The sequence below is a fragment of the Daucus carota genome, chromosome 2 (assembly GCF_001625215.2).
Source record: "Daucus carota subsp. sativus chromosome 2, DH1 v3.0, whole genome shotgun sequence".
In the NCBI taxonomy this organism is placed as follows: Eukaryota; Viridiplantae; Streptophyta; class Magnoliopsida; order Apiales; family Apiaceae; genus Daucus; species Daucus carota.
In genome coordinates, this window is record NC_030382.2 from 14,064,978 (window position 1) to 14,075,862 (window position 10,885).

The following is a 10,885-nucleotide window of genomic DNA, read 5'->3' on the forward strand; positions in this document are numbered from 1 at the left end:
GGCCCGTACCCGAAAAAATCCCCGAATCCCCGCACCATTCGGTGCGGGGATCGGGTCGGGATCGGGCGGGTCGGGATTAATGTCCATCTCTAAGCTAGATATAACAAGACGTCGAATATATTGTTGGCCAAAATCAATGACAAGATTCCTTAGACTGGCAAGTGCGAGAAAGTAGTAGCTTATATTTTGAGGAAAGACGATAGAGTTGTCAAGACAGGCATGCTCCAACATGATTTGTGAACCTTGAGTCTTTAGGACCAAACAAAAAAACGACGTCGTTTTTATGGTACGGACGCACATATATTTTTATTTAAATTGTTTTTTTATTATTTTTTCGCAGACAACAAAACCGACCACAACCAACGGTCGGTTTTGACCGTGCCATGTCATACTTATAACCGATCGTTGTCCACGGTCGGTTTTGTTTGTCGCCACGTCATGCAGATCTTCGTCGTTTTGTGATTTCGACGATGTAAAGCCGACCACGCGACCGTCGGTCGGTTTTGTGTGGTCGGTTTTGACCCGTTTTGTTGTAGTGTATTGAGTTGCATCAATCGCAGGAGTCTTGTACATGCAATTAGCAGGATTAGGAGTCTCATGATCCTGAATGGATGACTCATCAGGAACAATAACATGGAGATTTCCGTTTGCATTATTGTTATCACCCATCCAGGTCTCCTCTTGCTTTCTCCTTGCTTCTTGTCTTCTAATTCGAAAAGTGCGTTCAATTTCTGGATCTGGATCGAAATTTCCAACACTTTTCGATCTCCGCATATATAAGGTGTACCTGAAACGAAACACCAATGAGATAGATCTTGGAAACAAATTTAATAAAATCTAAACAATAAGAAATAATTAACCTAAACTTAATATTGCTGCCTTCCCCGGCAGCGGCGCCAATTTGTTGTAGTGTTTTTATGTAAAGTTCGTTCTCTGGGAAGGACTAAATACAATATCAAGCTAAGTATATTATTCCTTTCTATTTAGAAGTTTTGGAGAAAAGTTGTGATTATGCTATCAACTAAATTAAACTAATAACGCAATTAAAAGTGTGAATTGACGATGATAAAAAAGCAATCCAAGAATCAGGTTTCTTTGCTGGCTACGATGAATGTCAATCAATCGTGATATGCAAGTCTCTACTCTGCTAAAAACAATCCTTCTATTGATTATAATGTTCTCTCCCAAGAAACAAAATAATACCTATAATTTAAACTTGAAGTCACTCCCATGATCAATCAAAACCAAATTATAAGCTATCACGAACCAAGGATTTTCTGTTTCACAACTCACCTAATAATCCCCCGATTAATTAATTGAGTTATGTCTGTCAAATCATGTACAAGAAATATAAATCCTCTCTCGATTCATTATAAATCCTACAGATACAATTACAGGTTCGCGACTCCTATAACCGTGTTTAGTGCTCAATGACAGATTAGCATAAATAGGAAAATCACAATATTAGATCAAACAAACATATTAAGCCAACAAATACTCCCCAATCCTCGGATTAGAGGATTAGTTACCCATAAAAATTAAAAAAGACACGAATATATATATATATATATATATATATATATATATATATATATATATATATATATATATATATATATATATATATATATATATATATATATAACTGAAATCATGTCACAAGAGTACAAGAGTAAGAGAATACAACTTGACGAAATCTCTCGAATTTGGACTGAATCCCTTCAATCTTTGCTCGAGTTATCTCCGAAAGCTTTTTCTACCTCTATCTCCCAATACACAATATTCGATATGTCTCTAGTGATACAAACCCTAATAATAATAGTGTTTTTAATGGTTTTCTTGAAAAATAAATCCAATTTCCTAAAACAATATGGATTCTGAAAAAAATCGTAGGCTGAGTTTCAGGTCTGATTCTGGGCTGATCCTCTTGTCTTTGTCTTTAGATAGGTGGACCACTTTAAACTTGTAGAAAATTCTGATCTCTTCGCGTGGGCTGTTGAATCGCTTAATTCTGACGCCCGGAGCTCAAGTTATGACCCAAACAAGATATGTTGCACAGGTAGCCCATAAAGTCCGAATTTCCATCAAATAAAAGCCCAAATAAGCTAGTTTTATCCAATTTAAGAATATTTATTTTCCTGCTATTAAATACTTAAAATCAATTAGTAATTGCCCGATTATTTACAAAATACTACAATTATGAGAATAAAATCATATAAAAGCATATATAAATATATGCTCTATCAACTTTTCATATGACTAAACTCAGAAACATTAATAAATAATGTAGTACTAAAAGTTAAATCTCAAACTACAAATTTCAAAAGAGCAAGTCTGCAACCTGATGTGCATAAAAAGATCCTTTTGTATGCGTTTTGCGCTTGCAAGAGTCATACAGGAATAAGTAGCTCTCGTCGTGAAGGACAAAACCTATAATAGAATTTTTGCCACTAAAAGCATGAGGAATTCTATGACATTCTCAATTTAGGGTCCTGAAATTCTAGTTTTTCTTCCTTAATGTATTGCCATCATGGTCTGGCCTTCATTATTGACATATAGTCAGAAAAAGTATATGATCCTAACAAACCTACTTTTGATACCTTCAAGTTTGAGGAGAATCGTTTCTCTTAATAGGGTATCATATCTCTTTTGTGAGGGGTCTCGTGTTTGACCATATAGATATCTCACCTATTAATACTGAACGCTGAAAGAATAGGCCTACTTTAATAGCTTTAGTAACGAGAAAAAAAAATTCTAACTCTGCAAAGAATGACTGGACCTCAAAATTTTGTTATTTACATGTTCTCCAGGTTTCTTGGGACAATGCAGCGAGTGCCAGTTTCCGTTGGGGGCCTTCAGGCTCGCTGCACATTATTCTGTGAAGTATTTTTTATCCTTCCGGATTTGCTTTTTTTGGTAGACTCCGTAATATTTTGGTAGACTCCTCATCAAGTGAACCGTTATTATTAAGCTTATAAACACTTTCACATAATTAACTCAGAAACTATTAGCAAAAGCTTTTGGGTTCCTGATGTGGTTGTTTCAATGCATTTGATCCTAGAGTTTAATTTGCCAAGATATCTTAATATTTAGGCACAACCTTTCAAGTTCAAATTGGGTAAAATCCTAGTAAAGTTTCTGAAAACAAATATCTCAACACTGATTCACAACCCTACTGGAGTGAAGACTCAATTATGACAACCTTCCGAGATTACAAGGAATGCAAGCATGTCAAAAGTAAAGGAACATACAGAATAAATTTCAATATCGTAATATCATCTACTATCATAATAAAACAATCAGTAAATGCGATTACCTTAATGATGGATGGAGAGTAAAACCCAAACATTATCAGCCCATCAATGTTTTGTGGAAATTGCAGGGAAGATGCTTTCCCTAGGGCCTGAAGCCTGGTTTTTTTTTTTTTTGATTTAGCCTATGCAACACAAGTTCCCAGCACCTCTGGGCTGAGACATCTGTAAAGCGCTGATCTGGAGACTCCTCTAGTGTAACCTATATTAAATTTCATTCAAAAATAATATCATGATATTGCTATACTGGGAAAAGGAAGAAAAGACGACAAAATTTTATCCTTAAAACGCTGTATAGAACTTCCCTTGTTGTATTATGTGACATAATTACTACAAATAATTACTACAAAGCAGTGCACCTGCAATATTGCATAAAAATCCTCTACCAAGCACATATATTTTAATTTTACTAAACACAATTAATAAATGTGAAAATACCTAGAATAAAGGCCCAACAAATCCAGCATCCAGAACTTCTCATGTGTAGCTACTCATCTCTGATGGATTGAGCACATTAAAGAAGTTGACACGGCTTCTAAATCCTGCCAATATAAGCTAATACTAGACCATATAGACATAGTGGCAAAGAGAAAAGTGAAGCTTCTTAATTGCAGCACTTGTTCCGCTGTTCAACTTTTCATAGATAACACGCCCATAAGAACCTTCTCCGATCAAAGATTCTGTGCCAAAGTTACCAGCTATATTATTCAACTCATCTATTTAAAGACATAGTGGCAAAGAGAAAAGTGAAGTAGGAAATGGAGATGTTAGAATAGCATAAAAGTGTGATCGGGTGGATGAAGGTGTTGGAGTAGCATATAACAAAGATAAATAGTAAATCAAAGAGCAGGTCGAAGTGACGAGCGATGTATAAATAAATTGAAGAGTTTATTCCCTTTGGCAGCCCACTGGTTTTGGCCAAAATCACTTTATTATGCATCTCTTTGCTATTTTTGACGCGTTGCACTTTTTCCGTTAAAGACTCAGGCTAGTTTGGGCAATATTTAAAAATTAATTATAGATAAATCTTTATTTAATTTTTTGACCGTCTAAACGATATTTTTTGAAAATTCTTAAAGAACGAAAGTTGTAGAGAACGAAAGGATCCTTTTAAAACAATAAAATTAAAAATTATTGAAATATTTTTTGTAATTTTTTAATAGGTTAAAAAAATTTAGAGATCTTGTAAAAATTCGTAATAAATTCAATTAATTTCGGATTTCGATGATTTTTAATGATTCGGAAATCTGAAATTAATTGAATTTATTACGAATTTTTACAAGATCTCTAATTTTTGTAGTCTATTAAAAAATTACAAAAAAGATTTCAATAATTTTTAATTTTATTATTTTAATAGGATCTTTTCGTTCTCTATAACTTTCGTTCTTTAAGAATTTTCAAAAAATATCATTTAGAGGGTCAAAAAAATTAAATAAAAATCTATCTTTAATTAATTTTTAAATATTGTCCAAATTGCCCATGAGTCTTTTAACGAAAGGTGTGCAAAGTGACGCGCCAAAAATAGTAAAGAGATGCATAGTACAATTATAGAAAGTATAGGTAATAAAGTGATTTTGGTCAAAACCCAGTGAGGTGCAAAAGGGAATAAACTAAAATGAATAAATAGAAAAGGTTTAAACTTTAATTTCATGCTAGCCTTTAACCCGTGCGAAGCACGGGCGAGTATATAGCTCGTAATTTATTATTTTGAATTTAAATTTTTAACATCATTTTATTAATATTTTAATATAGATGAATTGAATTTTAATGAAATTATATTAACAGCCGGTTCTATTTTCTCATGAAATTTAGCTTTTACAAATTATTATCTATTTATAAATAGCTTATTTATATAATTTTTTTATTTCACTTCCGGTTTGTCTTTATAAGTTATACATCTATTTAATAATATTTTTTAATATTAATATATGTTATTGGTGGTAATTTCATTTATTCCAGCTAATTACAAATTATATTTATAAAGATAATGAAAAAATTACATTTTGAGTGTTTTTAGTATTTGAAACTATTTAATAATGAAAGAGTAATAGATTTTGTAGACTTGCAGTTGCAGAGGGAGATTACTAAACCAAAATTTTGTACTACTACCAATTATACTTATATTGGCTTATTATAGTATAATATATATAGTATAGATGATTTATTTGCCTCATCAAAACCCATGTTGCAGCATTATATATATAATAATAGATAGATAATAAATTACTCGGAGCGGATCCTAGAATTCATCTTTACTTGGGTTTAAAAAAAAATTATGTCAAAACTCCGAACATGTATACACTCTTCGTGAAACATAGTGGGTGTTTGTTTAATACTTATAAGTTAGGAGCACTTATTCGTATGATTTGTGTAATAAGTTAAGAAGCACTTATAAAAAAGGTAGGAATGCTAGTTTTTGTTTCAGGACTTTTACTTATTTTCTGAACACTTTAATCACTTATAAATTTTATCTTACTTATTTATTTTAAACAAAAAGCACTTATTTTAAGTTCACCCAAACGGCCCCATAAACTCACTTTACATGAGTTGTACTGGAGGATTTTTTTCTACATAAACTTTGTTGAAGATGACATTTGAACCAATATTTAACAAACTCTCCTGCAATATTTGTAACTACAGCACTCTCAAGTAATCAAATACAGACAAATGAACTAGAATATAAAGAAATTTAAGTATTATTTACTTGAATTATACAAAATTCCAATTTCTAGTAACACGGGAAAATACAAGTAATATATTCATCTATTTATGTGATAAGTGACAATAACAATTTAATGTATTAATTAATAATTATTTTACTTTTAAATTCTTAAACTATTTAAATACTTTATTCCTATAATTAAATTAATATATAAAATATAACATAAAATTGAGAATTTAAGTATTTATATGTATATATATAACATAAAGCTAAGTAATTATTAATTAAAATTATTGAAAACATAAAAGATACTTAGAAGTTAGATACTTAGATATGGAAAGATGCTAAAGAGTTACTTGCTCCACTGCTACTGCTATGCTATTTAACAATGGGTTAAATCTCAAAATGCTCACTGAAGTGAAGGGCTGATATCAAATTAGTCATCAAACTTAACTTAACGAGGTATCGCTTGAATCATTAAAGTCAAAATAAATATCAAATAGATAGCTCAAAATATGTACCGAAGAACTAAAAATTATTTTATAGAGTTTTATACATTTTCCTTTAATGCTACTACAACCAAATGAAAAATAATAAATTATGGTATTTTACATAATATATTAAGCTTTTTTAGAATTTATCTACTAATTAATTTTAATTTTGCAGTTATTATTTTTATTTAAGTATAAATAAATAGTAGATAGAATTTTAAAAATCTCACTATATTGTCTAAAATACTAGAATTCATAACTTTTCATTTGGTTGTAGTAGCATTCAAGAAAAATTTATAGAACTCCATAAAATAATTTTTAGTTCTTGAACACATGTTCTGAGTTATTAATTTGATATTTATTTTGACTTTAATGATTCAAACGATATCCCATTAAGTTTGATGACTAATTCGATACCAGCCCTTGACTTCGGTGAGCATTTTGAGATTTAACTCAATTAACAGTACACTCGTTTGCATAACACATAATATGGAGCGCGTGAACAAGCTCCTTCCACTTGTGCGGCCCAAACCATAAAAAGCCCAAAGCTTTGATATAGAATGGGCAGAGCTAGACACTGCACGCAGGTTCCTACTTATAGTAAAAAAAAAAAAAAATTAAAAATGTTACCCGGGCTTCAGCACACCCAGTCTAGCTGTAGGTCTGCAAATTCTCAATTGTAATATTTCGTTATGAATATATAAAAATGGAAGTTCCAACCCCCAACAACCAAATCAAAATTCCAAAGTTTGGCCACGTAAAGCGGAAGAAAACAGGCTCAAAATTAGACCCGGCAAATTTTCACACGACACGAATACACGACACGAAAACAACACGAAAATTTAGTGTTTGTGTTTACATTTTGAGTACACGACACGAAGTACACGACTGAGATGTCGTGTCGGTTTTGTGTTTACCCTTCAAGTACACGACACGACACGAGGTACACGAAATAAATATAATTTAATAGTTAAATATTAATATTTAATTATAAATATGTATATTTATAATAAATATATGTATATTTTCTTTTAAAATAATACATAGTTTATAATATTGTAAGTGTAAATGATTTAAATATATATATTTCATACTATTTTGTAAATTTTTTGTCTAAAAATCTAATATTTACATTAATTTATATATTTATTTATATTTATATTTAAATTCGATTTTACACGAAACACGACACGAGAACGACACGAAAACGGAAGTACACGACACAAAAATACACGAACACTAAACAGGTCGGTTTTGTGTTTGGCTTTTGAGTACACGACACGAAAGTACACGATCTGCACGAATTGCCAGGTCTACTCAAAATTAGTAGGTGAAACGAAACGAAGATGCCTCTAACAAAGAAAAAGGCCCAAAAACTATCAACATAAAAAACCCTAATGCAAGGTTTAGTAGTTGTATATTTGTAATAAATAGATCATCAATCACAACATAATCGGATGCAAGATCAAAAAAACAAGTCAAAGCAACAGCAACACAAGCGAAATCGAGACGACTCTTGAGATAAGCTTGATAATCCTAAGAATCCACTGGAACGTTGGCCAGGATCTCCGGAGACAGGGACAGTCTGAGAACAAAAGATAACTTCCGCCATGAAACAGTATGAACTCATAGACCGCAATGAGAGAAAGATGGCTTAATAGACGTCTGCGCATGGCAAATAACCATACATATGCTCACATTGCACCTCAGCTGAATCATCCATTCTCTTTGGCCGCAAAACAGAGGGATCGATTACTTCCTCAGCAGCATTATTAGCAACCTGACCATCTGAGACCACCTGATCCGCGGCCTTAAAATGCGAAATCGACCACTCACTTCAGTATTGAAGAAAATTACAAGTAGAACAGCAGAGGTTACAGTTCTTGCAATGAATTTAGCCATTTCAAAAGGCCTGGTGTAACAAATGCATGTTTAGATAATCAGAATGTGGATTATATATAATGCAAATAGTTTCTCTGGTTAATCGTTTGAAACAGCTACTAAAATATGTTCTATATGAGCCCTGCAACAACCAAATATTATAATTAAATTTACTTGAGACCTAATCCACCATATTATATTAAAAACAGCCCGTGAGCTAGTGAATCCAAAAAGAGACTATCAGAAGACCTATGTTCTCTATCTTTCTTTCTACTCTACGCATCTTGTCCAAGTACTGAGCTTCCTTTAATTTATAGTACACGATGAGTTGGTGAGACCTGGTTTAATGATATACTCTTCAACCGAGGAAGAGCCGGAAGCAACAGTAAGCTGATGTAATGCGTGCCATCCATCTGGCATAATGGTGAGGGCTACCCCAGAAGATCTCAAACTCTCCGATCTTTCCAAAACTGTGCATCTTATACCTTTTCTGCACCAAATAAACCAATATCCACATTATGAATTTATACCGACTCAGAATACTATATAATGATAATTATTTTTTTAAAACACCATATCTTTCAACTAACAATCCACTCACTTAAAAGCTCAAATTTTCTGGAGCAATATGCACCCATAGCATGAATTTGTTTTTTTGAAGAAGGATTGCTCATAAATGTTAGCTCCAATATCATGATCTCACGTCATTATGTTAGTCAATTGAACGAAACAACATATTGAAAATTCAATGTGGGATGATATTAACTAATCCGAGTGAGGAGGATTCACTGACTGTCAACTGATCCATCGGATAAGTTTGCTCGAAAATTGGAGATTAAAGAAAGCAGAAGTGCACCAACCGAAAAAACCAAGAAAAACCAAATTAGAATTATGAACATCAGTGCAGATCAAAACAGATCACCTCATAAAAAAAATGACCTCAGAAAAGTTTGAGTGACATTTCAAAGAATTGGCCTAAAATCTCATAAAAGATACGCAATTGGGACTTGCAATTGTGTATGATTATCACCGGAGGTGATTCTGTTGAAATTAACTCAAGGACATTTGCATCCCTGAGATTGAATGTACCTGTGAAGAGCAAGGGCAATATAGCAAGACCGCATATTCCAGCTCAAATCCACCGCATACTTCACTTCACCTTCTGCACCCATCAGTATCTTCTGCTACTTGCTCAAACCAATAGCTGTTTAAGTCATCAATCTTTATAACCTGGAAAAAGGCAGAGGTACGCATGATTATAGATGTAAACATAAAGGCTTGCATTAAAATGGCAAATTGGAAATCTTTTCTAGTGAAACCACCGAGTTATCATCATTAACAGCGTCATCAACCACCAAACAATTAGCCGCCTTCTTTATCCATTTTTATCTTCAGTTTAAAAAAAATCAATTGTTAAGATATAAAAAGCTAGAAAATGAGAGAATTAGAAAATTGGATAAGGACTCTCAAGCATGGCAGAACCTGATAATTTGTTCAGCTTATTATCCAAAGACAAAAAAGTCCTAAACAAAAAACTACGAATTTAAGCACAACTAAGCAATCATTCTCACTAATTTGTAGTAAAAACTAAAAAGAGCAGGAAACACAAAAATTGAGCAGGAGATACATACTGAGAAATCCATGGACAGTGACTTCTTCTTGAATCATTTTTTTTACCTCTTCTTGCTTACCCAGAGTACAAACCAGAATTAGCTTCCTGTTTCCACAAGTATGAACATGAAAATCCATATTTGCAACTTCTTGATTCTTGAAACCTGAGTCTCTCAGTAAAGCCCACATCTGCGTTATCTTAATTCACCGTGACATTTTCGCAAACATGTAGAAATGTAGAAGGCTGCTGCGTTTCTCAGTAGAAGCATTTCTGGGTTGTTGGGTTTTTATCATAATTTCATGAACATCGATATTAGGATTTAATTTAAAACATTGTGTGCATATGTGACAGAGAGATACGTTTCAGAAGGTGTAGAGATTATAACTGATTTTAATAAATGATAATGATCTATTGGTATTTTGCTAGAAACGGCTGCTTCTATTTGCTCAGATTCCGGGGATTATGGGATAAAATGACAAAACAAGAAAATTAAGGGGCCGTTTGGAAACATGCATTTCATTTCAAATGATGGATTTCAAATGACAGGATTTGAGTTGTCATTTCAAATCCTCAGATTTATACTAACATTTGAATGTCTGGATTTGAAATGAAATCCAACTCTAAATTCCCAAACAAGTTATTTGATCAAATCCTGGATTTCAAATGAAATCCAGGTTTCCAAACAGGCCATAAGAGAATTTGATTAGAAGCACTCTCAAGGATGCCACGTAATCCAGCCAAGAACCTCCTTTCTATATAGATATAGATGTCCTCACTAAATTCAGTCCATGAAGAGAATATTCATTCCTGGTCCAAAATTATAGAAGCTAATCTAGAATCACTAACCACCTTAAAAATAAACTTCAATAAAAATCTTCACGAGGACCTCATTCTATTACATGACATTGTTCTCGCTACGCAGTGTCGA

At 32.6% G+C, this 10,885-nt stretch overlaps 1 protein-coding gene and 1 long non-coding RNA gene across 2 annotated transcripts; both read right to left on the minus strand.

The window, feature by feature from the left end:
* Positions 1-34: 34 nt before the first annotated feature.
* LOC135150271 (uncharacterized) lies at positions 35-4,138 on the minus strand. The gene is made up of 3 exons (XR_010288605.1): positions 3,750-4,138; positions 3,317-3,513; positions 35-787 (listed from the first exon to the last, which is right to left on the minus strand). It is a non-coding gene; the product is annotated as an uncharacterized LOC135150271 (long non-coding RNA).
* Positions 4,139-7,399: 3,261 nt separating this feature from the next.
* Positions 7,400-10,837, minus strand: LOC135150273 (monooxygenase 2-like). Its single transcript, XM_064086503.1, has 4 exons — positions 9,977-10,837; positions 9,435-9,575; positions 8,684-8,835; positions 7,400-8,376 (listed from the first exon to the last, which is right to left on the minus strand). The coding sequence occupies exons 2-4, from the start codon at positions 9,515-9,517 to the stop codon at positions 8,339-8,341; spliced, it is 273 nt and encodes a 90-aa protein (XP_063942573.1). The 5' UTR covers positions 9,518-9,575; positions 9,977-10,837; the 3' UTR covers positions 7,400-8,338.
* Positions 10,838-10,885: the final 48 nt, after the last annotated feature.

Bases quoted from the DNA above. Each gene is read 5' to 3' on its own strand.
- LOC135150273 (XM_064086503.1), bottom strand. From the start codon at position 9,517: ATGGGTGCAGAAGGTGAAGTGAAGTATGCGGTGGATTTGAGCTGGAAT. The intron at 8,836-9,434 runs GTACATTCAATC...TATTTGGTGCAG, and splicing joins ATTGCCCTTGCTCTTCACAG to AAAAGGTATAAGATGCACAG. The intron at 8,377-8,683 runs GTCTCACCAACT...TTGTTACACCAG, and splicing joins AGAGTATATCATTAAACCAG to GCCTTTTGAAATGGCTAAAT.